This window comes from Chinchilla lanigera, unplaced genomic scaffold (genome assembly GCF_000276665.1).
Source record: "Chinchilla lanigera isolate Chin_1 unplaced genomic scaffold, ChiLan1.0 scaffold00109, whole genome shotgun sequence".
Taxonomy (NCBI): domain Eukaryota; kingdom Metazoa; phylum Chordata; class Mammalia; order Rodentia; family Chinchillidae; genus Chinchilla; species Chinchilla lanigera.
The window spans coordinates 2,566,512-2,584,206 of record NW_004955510.1 but is presented as its reverse complement, the minus strand read 5'-3'; the positions used below and the strand labels follow the sequence as shown (position 1 = coordinate 2,584,206).

Sequence of the window (17,695 nt, the reverse complement as noted above, 5' to 3'; positions counted from 1 at the left end):
TATCATTGACAGTTTAATATTTTAAAATAAATATCAATGTTATCTGCTCCAGTTTGTATCTGAACTGCCCCCCAGAAGCCCACGTGTTGAAGGCTTGATCCCAGTTTGGAGTTCAGGACAAGTGCTGGACACTCTCAGGTGTGGAGGCTGTGCTGCCTGGGAGTTTGCATGTGAGGAAGACAGCAGGGCCCCACCCCTTCCTGTCTCTTTTTGAGCATTCCACCTTGAGGGGACCGTACTTCCTCTGTCATGTGCTTCCACCATGACTGCTGCACCACAGCACCAAAAACAAGAGGCCAACTGATCATGGAGTGGAATCTACAAAGCTGCAAGCTGAAAACAAAAAGCAAAAAGCAAATCTTTCTTCTTTGTAAATTGATTATTTCAGGCGTTTTCTTATGCTAAGAAACAGTTGACTAGCACAGTATCTGAGAATCTCAGTGACACGACGTACAACTCAGATTACTGAGAGGATCAGAGGCTGATACCTGAGAAGCCCAGTGTGCCTGGGAAAGAGGAAGTGTCTGCAAACGGACCAGTTACAACTGTCACAGCCCAGAGCTGTCTTGAAACAAGAAAAAAAATTAGGTGAAAAATGAAGAAAATCTGAAAGTGTGGCCTTTGTATCATTGTATCAATATTGTATCAATATTATTCCCTTATCTGTGATAAGCACAATGTTCTAATGTAAGATATTAATAATAGGGCAAAGTGAGTCTTGGGTATGTAAGAATTCTCTCTACTATTTGTATACTAATACTGAAAATCCAATACTTGTCTAAACTAGTTTATTAAACAATAATAGGCACCATCTCTGTGTCTATGCCTGAGTTCTGTTACTTATTTTTAGGTCATAATTGTAGTTCTCTAAAAAAACCAGCATACACAACATGCAAAAAGGTATTCTCAACTACACCTGCACATCAATCCATTTTTAGAAGAGCAAATGGTTAGGCTAATATCAGCCTGATGAAAAGCAATTACATGTTGGCTTGCATTTCAGACAAGCTGTGGGTCCAAATCTGGGCCAACTTTTTTAAAGCTCAGATATCCAAATGGCTAATGTTTTTATCTGTATTTTTAAGTGCAGATCACATCATTTCCATAAGTAACTATCAGAATTCATTTGGAGAAAAGTACAAACACAAAGCACCTTCATTTGCTGAAGGTCTACTTTCCAGACAAGTGAACTTGAGGCACGTTCCAGATGTGTATACCAACTGGTCAAGCAAGGTACATTTCTTAGTATTCTGGCTTTCTACTTGGGTAAAACCTTTAGGATTTTGAGGTAAACAGAGTATGAAATGAAAGCTATTTTTTGTTCAGTATGTTTTTTCTCTGAGTGGTAGGAATGTTTAGGTTCACTCCTGTGGACCCCTATTCAGAATGGTCAGCCCTTTGGTGACCAGCAGACACCTGGCATTTAAGCAACCCCTGTAAACAATCACTCTATGTAGCAAAGTTAACCCTCACGCCCACTCATTCACATGCCTAGACACTATATTCTACACCAATCTTTGGTCATTTGCTGATGGCTGCTAGAGTCATTTGCACAAAATTCCTCTGCTTGAAGAAGAGACCAAAGACATAAAGAAAGACCAAGTGCTTTCTTTGACAACCGACCTTTTAACATTTGAGAGAAATGGTCTTACTTGCTTTTGAAGTAGAATGCTGCACAGAACATGCCCACGATGACAATTCCAAAGATGATACATGAAATTGACAGCACCTGCCTTTGATAAACTTCTTCACTCTCTGTGAATTTGAAAAAACAGAATTAGATAGATGCTAGCAGGGTGCAGCAGCGACAATCTCCGTCTTTGTACTTCCGAACTGGTAGGAGTTTTTCAAAGCCAACTTTTTTGTTCCTGTCATGAATAGGAAAAAACATGAGGAAGTTATTATGGTTCAGTCTCTCTGCAGAGCTCTGGAGGATAACTGGCTGCTATATATACAGCTTTTGCATCTGCATGGTTAAATCAGGACTCACTCATATCACATATTGTCCAAAGTCATTCATATCGTACATCATATTGTCCAAAGTCATTCTAGGACACACAGGCTTTGAAATTGTGCTGGCACCAAAATTAATGAACTACAGAAAGAAATATGTCCGTCTGATCTTTCCTGATCCAATAACAGCTGCTTAGTCTCTGAGATGCTCATGTGCTTGGGTTTCTGATTCTCCTTTGGTCCTTGGCTCTGTCCCTCACTCAACTTTCCACTGTCATGACTAACATCAGTCATGAAAAGGAATTTCAACAGGCATGTGAGTATTTTATTTGCTCACTCTGTAAACTCCTCAGGACTAGGCTCTGGCACAGTAGACTTCAGCCACCATTACCAACATGGCATCTTACTGCTTTTCATCGTTAAAAAATATGCAAAAACAAACATTTCTCTTTTCAGTCACTACAGTTTACACTCTCAGTCCCTTTTCTGAATATCTGTTAAATCAGTTCTTCCTTCACATCAAGAGCTGTAGGCCCTAGTACTTCATCTGTAGGCCCTAGTACTTTTTCACTGGAAATTATCTTCCTCCTGTCTTCTCCTCTCCCTTAAACAGAAAGAACTATGATACATAATTATTTATTTGCTCACTTGCAAATACCCTCACCTGAATTCCTTCTCATTCTTTTCCACTTATTTGGCAAGATAATCATGTATAAATACAAGAAACTGCCTTCCCATGTCTACCTTGAGCAGATCAGAACTAGGGAAGAAGACTGCATAATCCAGCAGGTGGACACCAATAAAGGATGATAATCACAGTGCTTACTAGATGTGTGATAGTCAGGACAACCTCATCAGACTGTGTCCCAGGATCTTGATGAGCATCCTTACCTTTTCCACTCTCTATCTGACATATCCACCTTCCCTCAACCTCAGTTTATCCATGGTTCACTGTTTTCATAGTCTAAGCAAAAATCTAGCTACCACAGTAGAAATAACTAAAAAGCAAGGAAGTAGGGAGATTTTTTTAAAAATGGATGAGGGAATAAGAGATGGCCTAGGGGAGGAAGGGGGAGGAAGGGGAGAGCAAAAGGATGGGAAAAAGAATCAAAGGGGAAACATGATGAAAATAGAGCTTCTGCAAAGCAGAAGAAGACCAAAAGTTGGAACAAGGGTGGTGGGGAGTAGGGAATGAAAAACAAGAATTAAGATATATTATGTATACATACCAAGTCCTCACCATAGATGTAACTATGTATTACAAACAGGTATTAATAAAAAAACTGAAAAAAGTGTTTAATAAAATTAACATCAATTAAGATTAAAACTCTCAAAACTAGACATGAATATTATATATATATACATATATATGTGTGCATATATAATATATATATTATATATATATAAAATGATCAAAACTAAAGCAAGAATGTCTACTTTGACAACTTCTATTCAACATTGTATTGTGCTGAAGGGTTAGCCAATGCAATCAAGAAAAAAACACAGTAAATCTATGTCTTTTGGCAAAGTAAAAGAAAAATTGTCTTCACAGGCAACATCATCTATGCAAAAAAGTTGATGGAATCCTCAGAAGTCCTAGGACAACTCCTGAGGAAGGCTCACCATTTTGCAAGATATGAGGTTACAGGGTAAAAACATTGAGAAGATATTCAACAGCAGCAAATACTCAGAAATTGAAAAAAGAAAAACAAAAACAACACTACAACATGTAAAATGCAGAAAGAGAAATGTGATGAAACATACACAAAGACTGTTGGGAAGTTTAAAACATCACTGAAAAGACTTAAAGAACACATCAGTGGAGAGATGCATTATGTTTTTCGGCTAAAAGATTTAACATTAAGAAATTCTTTCCATGGTGATAGATTGAGCACAATCCTATTAAAACTGTTAGGAAGCATTTTTTTTTTTTTGTTTTTCTCCGGTACCGGGAACCGAACTCACGACCTTGCACATGCCAGGCAGGCGCTTTTTGCCGCTGAGCTAAATTCCCAGCCCAGGAAGCATTTTTATTGTTGCTGTCATCACAGGCACTAACAAGCTGATTGTAAATTATATAGAAATGCAAAAGATCTAGAGTAGCTAAAACAAATTTTCTCATCAAGATAACAACGTTACACAACCTTATTCTATGATTTGTTATAAAGCTAGATTAAAAGTAATATGGTAGCAGCCTAATTCCAGACCACTACATAATGATCTAGATGGGAACAGACAGAAAAGCTCAGAAATGCATGTACCCTAACATATGTCTTAATCGATGTTTCACAAAGGATCATTCCCAAAAGAATGACATTGCACAAGTAGTAGAGCCATGTCCACAAAAATTAACTTTAACTGTAACCTCATACCTACACAACTGTAAACTCACAAAAGTTCAGATGCCTAAATGTAAAATTTTAAAGCATGAAAGTACAAGAAAACATAGAAGGAAATACTGATACGATGAGTTTGAAAAGATTTCTTAACTAAAATACAAAATATACAAACTACCAGACATTTACAGATCAGTAAGGTGGACTTCTCTAGCAGTTATGACATTTGCTTTTCAAAGATGTCACTATGGAAAAGATTAGGAAAGGCAGAGTCTGAGAAAAGTATCTGTAAAATATATAGTCAATGGTAGATTTGTATCTATAATATGTAAGAGGACGGAGGGAGGGGAAATCGGGAGGGAAGGGAATATTAAAAAGAATTGAGAAGTAACATGTACATGTACCAGCTCCCCATGGTAAATGTAATCACTATGTACTGCAAACATGCACTATGTCAAAAATAAAAATTAAAACAGAATCACTACTAAACAGATAAGCAATCTGATTTAGAAAAGGTCAAAAGATTTAAATAGAAAAAAGATTTAAATAGACACTTGCACAAAGATATATAGATGGCCCATAAGTAACAAAAAGGACACCTAACATAGTCATTATGGGATTTCAAATTAATATGTAATGTAGACGAGACTGTCTGAGGCTCACCATACAAAGTGTGGATAAGGAGCAACAGAAATCTAGGATTCTCATGGACTTCTGGTGCAAATGTAAAGTAATATATCACAATAAAAAGTAGCTTCACAGGAAGTTAAGTGTACTCCTATCTTATGATCCAGCCATTCTTTTCTCAGCAATTTTATCAACAGTAATGAAATCATAATTTCATTGTAGTAACCAAATGTGTACAAAAACTTTATTTATAATAGAAAAAACTGGAAATAAGACAAGTGCCCATTAGTAGGTGAGTGGATAAACAAAGTGTGGTATATCCATGCAATGGAATATTATTCAACATTGAAAAGAAATGAGCAACTAATTTAAGTAAGAGTATGGTTCAATCTGGAATAATTATGGTGAATGAAAGAACCCAGACAAGAAAGGTGCATGCCGTATAAATCCAATTATATAACATTTTGGAAAACACAAATTATTCCATTAATGGAAAGTATGGGTGCAAATACCTAGGATCACGATTAGGGAGGAGTGAGCAAGAGAGATATGAAGTAACATGAGGAAATTTTGGGAGTCATAGATAGATTCATTGCCCTAATTACAATAACAGCTTCATGGGTGAAGAATTATGGCAAATTGTACCAAACCACACATTTCAAATAAATGGTTTATTTTATGTTGATTGTAGCTGCTATTCAGTTTTATGATTTGGCCTTCCTTTGTTTGGCACTGATGCCAATCTAAATCCAGAAAGGCAGGCTGCCAGGTGGCTCATGGGCACAGAATTTGCCTTGCAGTGGCTCTCGGAGTCTCCCAGAATGGCCCTAGAATCTTCTAGAAGCAGATGAAGTGAGCCACATGCGTCACATTCCTCTAGTAGTGAAACTGATGTCAGTGCTTTGTTCCTGATTAGAAAAATGGGAACCAGACCCAGAAAAGCTGGGTCATTTTCTGCACTTACAACCTTCAAATTCTAGGGCCTGTTTTCCTTCCTTTTGGAGACCATGCACTGCAGTCTCTCTTTAAATACAGCTGCACATTTTCCCACTCCTTTTCCTGTACAAGTGTGTTGCGTATGAATATTTTAGAAGTAGCCTCTCTTTTCAGGCATTATTTACATGTATTCCACATTTCTGAATAAGTGGAAGAGGACAGCCATATGGTCCTGCAAGCCTGGGTAGACATTTTAAGTCTGCAAAGATTCAAAATATGTCATCAAGACCTTGTTTGGCTACAGTGTCATCTTTAAAAATGCCATCCTTTCCCCCTCTGCACTTGTAAGCTCATTAAATTTTCAGAAACAACACCCAAACAGAAAATACTTGCGCCAATTCCAAATCAGTTCCTCGGACTTAATGGTCGTGACTTGAAGGCTGTGAGGGAACAAACATAAATCACATGGGATCACCTCCCCCACCTGCCTCTGCCCAGGAAACGGATTTTGAAGGTGACAGGTGATAATACTCATTAAAACAGGATAAAACAAAACTAAGACCATGCTCACAAAAGGGAACAACTTACATGTAAAATCTATGTGGTGTATTTCTTTCTATTTGAAGCTAGTCAAAAGTAGCCTGGGGCAATGCAAACAAAAACAAAGTAAAATCTGTTTAAATCAAGAGTGAAATTAAAGCTGCAAGGCGGCAGAGCACCGTGTGGAGCCGGCTGCAGCTCAGGCAGTGGCACTGCCAACGCCTCTGACTCAGGCCCGGAAGGCTGGTGATTTGGGATTCCACATTAATTTTGCTCACTTGAGTGACCCAGCAAAGTACATCACTATACCCTTAAAGGCTCAATTTCCTCACGTGACCTAAAACAATAATACCCCTTATGTTCACTGTGAGAATTATACTAAACAGAGGGGTTTTCGTTTGACTGTATGGGGCTTTTTTACAGTAATGAGATCGAACTCAGGGTCTTCAAACTTAGCTACATCCCTATCTCTTAAAATTTTTCAAAAATTAGTTTTGAAACAGGGTCTCACTAAATCACTAAATATCCTAGCCTAGGCTTCTCGAACTTGCAGTCCTCCTTTCTCAGGCTCCTAGAGTTCTGGGAGTGCAGGTATGTCCTCCTCAAGTAAAATTGCTTAAGAATACAGCATATACTGTATGTGCTACAAATATATGTGATACAGTACCATTTAATCAGTGCTAGTTCTTTAGTTTCTTTTTTAATCTGGTTCCCAGAATCCTATAATTTTGGGTTATGAAAAACACTTGCCAACTGCATGATGGGTGAAAATCTTTTATGTGAGAACAAAAATCTACCTCTGCTATTGAACATTTTAGTTTATCCACGATATTAAGGCAATGCCATCAGATGTACAAGTTTCTGGAATCTGAGTGTAACATGATAAATGAGTACTGAGTTTAACAGCATGAGAAAACAGCTGGTGAGCTTGCTTATGAGCAAGTGAAGTCATTATGAGCTGGGCGTGGCGGCACAGGGCTGTCCACACTCCAGACCGCTCAGGAGGCTGAGACAAGGGACCCCTGAGTTTACCTAAGTTTGATCACGAGCTGCAGACTACTATAGGCAAGATAAGGACACCCCATCTTAATAAATAGAGTAAATAAAATTTATTGTGAATCAGAGTTCTATGACAAAAAATGTAGATTTAGAATTAGAAGACCACTGTTGAAATTTGAGTTTTACCACTTTTCCGCAGTACGATTTTGACAAGTTATTTAATCTGTGGGCATTTTAAATTTTCTTTCAAACAGGAACACTAATGTCTTGATGCAAGGCTCTGCCCCTGGTATTCTAATATGACCAGTGCAGGGTTAGATAGCTAGAAGCTGTTCAATAAATACTTTCCTGAAAAACAAATGTCTTTTTTTTTTTTCTTTTTGGTTTTGGTTTTTCTCCGGTACCAGGAACCGAACTCACGACCTTGCGCTTGCCAGGCAGGCGCTTTGCAGGTGAGCTAAATCCCCAGCCCCAACAAATGTCTTTTCTAAGATAGAAGGGAGTACATTCTAAACAGCCTCTTGAAGATCATAACCAACACCACTAAGGTTGGGCAGTTTTATCAGAAAGGAAAATAGGCACCTGCAGTGAAAGCGGAAGCTTTTCTAAGTTAAAAGCAAGAGAAACAACCACGAATGGAGTCTCCTCAGAGACGTGCCCGAGTCGTTCGGGACAGGGAGGACTTGTTTGTCAGACAGCAGGCACGCTCTTCCCTTTGGAGCCACCCCTGCATCTCTCTGAGTCCTCCCTGTTCATCTCCGCCCTGGGGCGGGGACGTGATGTTTTATCTCAGTCCTGAAAGCTCAGAGGACAAAGCATTTGCCAATTTTTCTCTAACAAAAGGCACATACAGAATATATTAAATGACTACATTTCCTCCAAATGTCTTTCCTAGTAGGAGAAATGGAATAATTTTTATTCATAATTTAAAATAAATATTTTCCTTTGCCAACTGTATGCATGTACTAAGCTTGGTGCTACAGGTGAAAGGAAAAGAAACAGGCCTGATCCTACACCAAGAGGTTAATGGTTGACAGATCTTGGTAGACAGATTTTAATTAAATAGGCACACAAGAAAATAAAAAAATGCTGCCTGTAGAACAGGCTATGACAGGGAAGTATGTAATGCAACTTGGGCACCCACCTGCTCACAGATCTATGGGTTAGAAGGATGGGGCATAAGAGCAGGATGTCATTAGACAAGAAGAATGGGATAGTGAGAGAGGACCAGGAGGAAAACAACTGGTGCAAAGGCCCTGGGCTAGCAAGAAAGTGGCATGTTCAGGAATCTGGAATGTAAGGAAGTTATCAGGGTGACAAAGAGCACTGGGGATGTGATATGAACGAACATGTCATTCCAACTGCATGCTGCTGAAGAGTAGAAAGGAGAGGCATACAATGTGATCATATTTACTTATTTCTTCCTGTCATGTGGGAAGGATTAGATGGGATCAAGTGGAAGGAGAATCCTAGTGGGGGTCTGTGACATCAGCTCGGGTAAGGCGTGATGGTTGTTTATAGAGTAGGATTAACGTCTGTCACCACCTGGGTCCCTCTTTGTTGGTCCTTCATGCCCTGCGAGGTGCAATGGCTGTGCTCTGTCACTTCCACCTGGATTTACAATCTAGAACTTCAGTCAAACCCCAGAAGGCAGTGCTTGCCTTACCTGCAGCTCTGAATCTATCACGAGCTTCCTGTGGGGAATGATGAGCAATGAGCTACATCAGGCCCTGCAGAGGTAACCCAGGATAACCCCTCAGCCCTCGGCTGACCCCCATGGAACTGCCGTTTCGCGGGGTGGCAGGGCCAGGCTTGGTCAAACAGTGGCTGCTTGCTTCGGTGCTGTCTAATATACACAAACTGTTTTGCATTCAATTTTTAAAAACTCTGATCCTGAAATCATTTTTTGAGAGGAAAATCAGTGTTCAATTAGATATGAACCGGTTGGTGGGGAGAACCTGTGTGCCCCCAACTACTCATTGGTTCCTTCCCTTCGGTGTGATGTGCAGGGCTTCCTCCCTTTCGTTTGCACAAACACATTTCACACAATAAAGGCTGAAAGACCAGACGGTCATAACACTGTAATGAAATCGGAGACCAGCACAAGTACAATGAAAAAATCCTTCAGGCAGGTGGCCTCTGGGGACACTTCCCTAGGGGCAGCATACAAGGAGGCTGGTTGCTCAGTGTGCCTCAGGTTACACACCAGCTACCCCTTTCTGTTCCTCCACTGGCCATTGTCCTTTCAGGTAGCACAGGGAGAACACTACCTACTGGGCATATTTGTTTAGGGATTAAATAGATGAGCACACAGTGCCTGAAGTTGTATGTGGCATATAATTGATGCAAAAATGCCAGTTTTCATCCTTTTTCTCCTGAGGCCAGTGATAAAGTAAAATAAGAAAAACAAAAACAAAAAACTGCTTTACATTACTTCCTCATACACTAGCCTTAGCTAGAGACAGCAGGGACTCTGGGCTTCTTGGCTGTGTCCTGCCATCTGTATTCAAGGAATCTACTTTTATGTCATCTTCCTTAGTCTTGATTACTTGTTCTTTTGATAACTGTCCTTCTCAACTAGTGGTTGTAAACTTCCTGCCTGGAGGTTTGGGAATATGCAGAGCAGATAACCTCCCGGGACCTGTGCTCTGTCTCACACATACTCCCTTACTCTGGACCTCTGTATAGGAAAGTGCACTCCATGGCCCCACACACAGCAGCCCTGGGTGACACTCCGGTTGGCAAGTGTGATAGCTACATAACAAGGCCGCGGGCCTCAGACCGGGAAGCACATCACAGCCTGATGAGAATTCTTGTGGAAGCTTCAACAGTCTTTAGAACTCTAGGAATCTTTCTACAATAACTTATTGAGCTATAGTGCATAGAAAAATAATGTTGAAAGAAAAATCACAATAGTTACCCCATTTTCCTCTATAAAGCTCAACCTGAAGATAGAAGTGCAGTGTCCAGACTGGACCAAATCTCCTGCATGTGTGCTGGAGGAGAAATGCCTAAAAAGTACCTCCATATTCCCTCCAGGTTTGGGAACTAGGGTTGCACTGCCTGTTGGGCACATTTTCTTTGTCGCACCAATTCTAAGTATGCCCACAAGGCAACATGCCTAGGTATGACTTACATGAATGTGCTGGCCTTCACATGATGTGAAGTTTACACATGTGTACACCCGTACATCACACAAAGGGGCAGCTATATCTCCGACTGGACAACTATATATGTACTATTTATAATCTGACCCTATGTGGTTCCAGTAGGTAACAAGATGAAAGCATGATTTCTGCGATAGTTTGTTCTAAAGATCAACCCAACAACAGCACCAGGGCTACTCGTTATCCAAGTATTTATTACTCAAGATCCTCCAGTTAAGAGTCTATGCACAAAGGCAAAAGTCATCATAATACACAATATTTCCTAATAAGCCTACAGTTTATGAAATAAGTCTTCACATAAGTCAAAAAATGCTTGCATAATTTCAACATTTAATTCAATCCATTAAGTTAACCTCATAAACTGTGTAGGTTAGTCTCTCCTCAATTGTTCCACTCCAATGTTTTGTCCTCATTACACTGGATTAAGCATAAGTGGATTTATTACAGTATTAAGAATATTTAGAACATTTGGAAACTGGGATTTGCATGTTTTAACTTGAGGACAAAAATGAATAGAGCCACATGGTTCAATGAATGCATTAAGGAATTTTCTCAAAGGAGATTCTGAAGTCAAATGAAATGGATTCTCACCATGCAATTGCCCTCACATGTGTGACCCGAGCATCAGGGAGCAGGACCAGCTGCCGAGGCCTGCTACAGGGACCCTGTGAATGCTTCCTGGCATCTTTCAGTGCCACCATCCAAGTGCAGAGAGATGACCAACAGGTATGGAGACATCCCTGCCTAGAACACTGTTATTTCTGTCTAGAAGTCCCCTCTACTTTTCTACTTGCAGAATTCCCCCTGTTATGGATTGAATTGCATCCCCTCAAGGTCAGTGAAGCACCAACCCCAGGATGTGTGAATACAGCCTTATTTGGATAGTCTGCTGTGGTCTCACTGTGGTTTGTGCCCCTCGCCCAAACACATATGCTGAAATGTGACTCTCAGTGGGAGAAGGAACTGAGTGTGCAGGACTCCACTCTCACAGATGCAAGGGAGGCTTGCGGTGCAGCTTCCTGTTTGGCTGTGTGAGGACGCAGCACTAGGTCACCACCTGTGTAGCAGACAGTAAATCTTCACCAAACACCCGATCTGCTGACACCATGGGTGTGGTCATGCCAGCCTGTGCAATGGTGAGAAGCACATTTCTGTTGTTTATGAATGACTCAGCCTAAGGTCTACTGTCAAAGTCCAAATGGACTAGGATAAGGTCTTTGCAGATCAAGTGAAGATAAGGTCATTAGAGCAGAACTAAACCAATGTTACTGATTCTTTACCAACAGGGGAAATTTGGACACACAGAGATTGAGAGAGAGAGTGAGAGTGAGAGTGAGAGTGAGAGTGAGAGTGAGAGTGAGAGTGAGAGTGAGAGAGAGACAGAGAGACAGACAGACAGAGAGAGAGAGAGACAAGGAGAGAGAAAGAGGAAGAACACCATGGAAAGATAAAGGCAGACATCAGGGAGATCCATTCATGACTCAGGAATACCAAACACTGCCAGGAAATCAGCAGAACATAAGACCTGAGACAAAAGGAGCAGGTTCTCCTTTCTAGTCCTCACAAGGAGATGATCCTTTACCATCACCTTGATCCCGACCTTCTAGTTCCCAGAACTGTAAAACAATAGAATTATCTTCTTTAATCTACAGGTTTGTCATACTTTGAACAGGAGCCATAGGAAACTAAGACACTCACTGCTCTATGAAAGCTCAGAACATTATCAAGCCTGAAAATTCTTCTCATATTCTGTCTTTTGTATCTGCTCCATAACTACATTATCATGTGTCAAAAATATACACATCTGTTCTCCTAATGCCAGACCAAGAGGCCCTCAAGGCCAGCATGTCCTCCTCAGTCCTGGACTGTGGCATCTGGTTGGTCTTGGCTCTGTAAGATTGGGTACTCAGTAGCCTTCAGTGAACCCAACTGTTCTAGGCTTGGTGTCTAATGGTATTTCTTAGTGGGTCCTCTTTCTGTAGGGCTAATAAAAAGGGGCCATACTTCTTGAACAGGTCCCTTTACCCAAGGATTCACTCTATTTTGCTTTGCAGTTAGCTGTGGAAAAGTACTTTTAAACATAATTTTAAAAGTAAATTAATTACTTCACAATAAAATGTTGGTATTCAAAGTTATATTTTATCTTATTTCCATACAAAGTCCTTTCAGATATGCACTATCCATTAAATTCAATATTTGAAGGGAAATAACAATTTAAAGTCACAAACACATTTTTCAACCTATAATTTCCCCTGCTTCCCCCTACACTGTCCAGAAAATACAAACCTTTCCTGTAATAACCCTTATCACCCTCCCTCTTTTCCCAAACAGCATAGCTCTGGCTGAGTACAGATAAGTGAATGCTATAAAACATAGTGTGGGAAAAAAATGAAAAACCCTGGGTCCTCTCATTAGTATGTCTAACATTCACTGCTTTCCAAGTGCTTTTTCTTCCCAAATAAATTATAAGTAAAAAGCAAACTGAATCAAAACAAATCTATCAGTGGGTTCTCACTGCTAAGGTAAAACCAGCCTTGCCTTCTGACTTCACGTTTAAAAGTTTCAAGAACTTGATTGCCCCAGACCTATAATCACTGTCCCTCCATCCCAACCCACCACCCCAGGTTTTGTCACATAAGATTCACTGATAATAGTCAAAGTCACATTCTTAGAGAGAGACATGTGCCTTGGGATGATAAAATTCCATTTTGTTGGCAGTGGAGATTTGACCCAGACATTCACAGGAATATTGTAGCATTTGACCTATTTTGGTGGAGTAGAGAGTCTAATATACTAAAATCTTTCAACTTTACTTTATAGGAGAACATTAAGAGCCCAAGTCACACCCAAATCACCCCAGGTTGGGGTAATGGATATCCTCTTCATTTAACCAGTTGAGATGTGAATAAAAGAACTCTTCACTCCTTTGCCTCAGATGTCAGGGGTTACCTAGGAGATCTGCAAATATCACCAGCAAATCCAGTTCATTGCATGGCAACACAGATGAAGAGTCCTGTGATTATCTGCACTTCTCAGGCCTATCACTATCCTATGACAGCTGTTCTGACATATGTGAGTATCAGATAGCACGTAGCAGGCTTTCTGCACTGGCTGTTTAAGACGCATACATAATGACATTTTGATCAAAAATGGACCACGTATATGACAGTCGGTCCTAGGAATTATAATGGAGCTGAGAAACCCTGTTGCTTAATGAGATCACAACCCTCATAAAGCACAATGCATTCTGCACCTTTGTGTGACAGTGGTGTAAAGAAACCTATTGCACTGCCAATCGTATAAAAGTCTAGCACACTCAATTATGTGCAGTGTGTGACTGATAATGATAACAAAACCTGTGCTACTGTTTAACGTGTTTGCTATACTTTTTATTTTATTTTAGATTGTATTCCTTCTAGCTATGAAACAATGCTGACCATAAAACAATACAGTGTGCTATTCCAGCAGCTTCCTTGTACATCTACATGTTTCCTCCCCCTCTGCACCACTGGCCTGGGTGGATCAATCAGATGTGCTTAATATACTCTACGATATGCCATGTGCAACAATACAAGTCTCAAAGAACACGACCGCATCATGTGCTAAGGCAGCTGACATACTTAAGCCAGAATCAGTTCACCCTGTAATCACCATATGAATGAGATATTTCACATTCTTCTAATTTTTTGTACTAAATCTTTGAAATCTGCTGTAAACTGTATATCACAGCTCATCTCCTTTCACGGTGGTCATGACTAAAGTGCTCCCTTGTCCCATGCTAGGGCCCCCCCATTGGACAGTGCAGGTGGAAAATCAGCACAGACAGCCCAGGAGCTCTGACTATTCATGTGAAGTCAGGTGATTTTATTTAACCTCTCTATGACTCAGGTCAATGTAAAAAAATGGTGATCCTGGTGTCCCCATCACTGATCCCTGGAAGGTCAAATGAAATGCTTTGTGTAATGTACAGTATTCACTTACCATAATGCCTTCCTTGCTCACTCTGTGTTCAGCTATGTCATCATTATCATTACTCTTGTTTAAATGTATCACGATGGAGTATTCTAAGGTAAATCTATATTAAAAGATGGATTGTTGGATGGACATAGAAAATTGATATGAAGCCGGCCTGGTGGTACATGCCTATAATCACATCACTGGGGAGGCTGAGGCAGGAAGATTGTTGTGAGTTCAAGACCAGCCTAGGCTACACAATGAGTTCAAGGCCAGCCTGAACTGCATATTGAGACCTGTCCCAAAAAGACAAAAAAAAAAGAAAGAAAAGAAAATTGATATAGAACTAGGTGGTCCATCCTTAAGAACTATGAGGCAAGCATGATGTCAGCATGATGGAGTAGGTCAGAGGGGACTCTGCTGGGGTAGGAGACAGAGGAAGAGATGAAGAATCTATGGAGAAGACTTTGGGAACAGCTGACTCAGTGGCTACATCAGAGATGGAAAACCATACCTCTTTCTACTGCTGACAATGACTTAAGACAGCATGTAAACCCTAGTATTTGTCACATAGTACATGCTTCCTCCCAAAGGGCCAGATGCACAAAATGAACTCAACTGCTCCACCTCATCACCAAGAATTCACCCTGTGATATGATCCCCAGGCACCAGGTATAAGTGATTTTACAGTGTTCCTGTGACCACAGTGCTAGGAAGGCTCCCATTCAGCTTACCAGGCAAGGAGCTAAGGTTGTGATAAAAATTTTCTGCTTCCATATTGGTGTCATCCAAGTTTCTCTTTTTGCACCTGGATCCTGAGATACTTGGAGATTTCTGGAAGAAGGATAGAAGGAGTGAAAAGAGAAGACAGAGAAGAGAAAGGAAAAAGGAGAGGAAAGGACAAAGAAAGGATTAAAATGAAGGCCCTCAAAACAAAGGAAGAAATATAGGGTGATCTTAAGTCTCAGGAGAAAGGCAGAAAAAGAAGAGGAGGAAGAAACAAGCACCTAATGGTTGCCCTTCCTCCTTAGCATTGCCGTCTTTGCTGAAGGTAACAGTATCTCTGCCTCAGTGATCTTCCTCTTCCTAGAACTAGGAGGAGCAGGGCTGCATTTCTTGCACTGAGAGGATCTGATTCTCTCGGTTTGTGTCAAAGGCCAAGAAGGGTGGGGGTTTTGGGTATTGCCAGACCCTCTGCTGGGAGCTTTCTGGATAGAAGCAGGCAGTGTTTACTGCAGCATCTGGTCCTGCTGAGCTTGGCCTTATCTACAGAGAACCCCGACTGCCCAATGTGCAGAAGAGCAACGTGCTCTGCACTCCATTTACACACACACTCCCAGCACACACTGGAGGCACACCCAGCTGCTGAGTCTACGCACTCAAGTTGTTATCTTACTTAAGCCCCAATCAAGAGACCATTCCGTTATAGAACTCCACAATTTCAAGAACATTAGGACAATTATTGACATATGTGGCTGAAATTTACAGAAAGAGTAAAAATAGGTGACATCTCAACTTGGCTAAGCAGAATTGAGCATTTTTATGGTTGTTGCTAGAGATATTGATGAGTTAAACTTATATAGACAGGCCAAGGAGGACTTTTCAATGGAATTGTTATGACATGCAGAAGGACTGGAGATAATTTATAGAAGGCTATCAAAACTATCTTTTAGGTCTAACATGCTGCCTTGCATGTATTTAACTGCCTATCTCATGAGGGTGGGCTGGATTAATGTATGCGCTCTTCCAGAAGGGCTGGTTCCTCTAGAGAAAGAAACATGAGTGTGGAACGCTAATGGGGAGGGGTGGTGGCGATGGGGAAAGGCTAATTTTAGGCTTGCTCTCCACAGAGACATGGGAAGGAGATGTATTTCAGGACAAACGAGTCCTGGACAAAGTTCGTGCCCAGGACAAAGGAGTGGAACCAGGAATGTGGCTGCAGGGGAGAGCTTTGTGGTCCTGCCCATGGCAGGGTAAGAACTAAGCCTGGAAACGGATAGAGGCAAATCCCCAGCTGCGATCCTGTAGGCAGGACAACATGGAATAATTTTATCCTTTCTTGATGAGTAAACTCAGCTGCAAAGATATTAATGTAACAAATTAAGAAACAGGTCTGTGACTCAGAGTCATCTTGCCATAAACCTCTGTTCTTTTCCTTGTCTCCTCCTGTCCCTCTTCCCCGGAAATTGAAAAGGAAACCACTCATCCTCTCCCCTCTACCCAGATGACAGAGGACTCCCATGAACACCCAATCTGAGTGAAAGTATAAGTCAAGAAAGTATTTTATTGGAAAAAAACCTGAAAAATAGTCTTGGCCCACAAGGAGCTCAAAATCAAATGGAAGAGGCAATGTAGCTTTAAAAATGCAGTAAGAGAAGTTTCAGAAGAGAAATAGGTCTAGGACAGAAAATGAGGAGACAGTAGCTTCCACCATTTAATATTTCATGAGCCTGTGGCAGGCAGTCTGAGGAACATGTAGTGAACTTCTACCTGTCCGTGTAATAAGGTCCAAAGACCTCAGGAGACTGACCCATGGTTGTGCACTCAGAAGGTGAAATGCAGGAACAGGAAATCAACCCAACTGTGTCTGGCTCCAAAGTTCAAGTGGGTCTTGCTTCTTTACCTCTTTCATCGACATTTACTTAGCAGAAGTCTTGAAGCCATTAAATGGAAGGCACCTTGCCTCACAAATGAGTTCACTTTATCCAACAGGGGATGGATGAACATGTAAGTGCAAGCCTCTGAGGTCCCTATTCCAGCTGGTGGAGGGGATGTGGCAGAGGAAGGATGCCAAACGCCAAGCATGGATCCTCAAATTTCAACCTGAACAAAAACTGGACAGTGTTGCCATGGTTCTTAGCCCCTCCTCACCTCTGGGTAGTGTGTTCACTACTGCAGAGTCCTGCCTGTCTTTCTCCCCCCATTCAGCAAGCTGGAAGCACAGCTTTTAGACCTGTGCTTTTTCCTTGGACAAAGCAAAAGGAGAGGGGAGCAGCTCTGTCCCCTAACAACTCCCTTGGGTGTGGTTTCCGGTATAGGTGCTTTTAGAGAGTCCAAAGTAGGCAGCTTCCACTATATCCATCATCATCCTGTGCTACAATTGCTTGGTTAATGCTTAGGCATCAGTTTAATCACCCAGATCCTTGGGAGTCTTGCTGTCCTTTTGTTCCCTCACCATCAGGT

General features: G+C 41.1%; 1 protein-coding gene across 1 annotated transcript in view; it reads right to left on the bottom strand.

The window, feature by feature from the left end:
* The window catches only part of Nrg3 (neuregulin 3), a gene marked incomplete at its 5' end in the record, with an annotated part of 1,004,716 nt that overhangs the window by 35,825 nt on the left and 951,196 nt on the right, over positions 1 to 17,695 (bottom strand). Inside the window, one exon of the mRNA XM_013506309.1 lies at positions 1,653 to 1,755. Coding sequence (XP_013361763.1) covers positions 1,653 to 1,755 — 103 coding nt within the window. The remainder of the gene's footprint in view (positions 1 to 1,652; positions 1,756 to 17,695) is intronic.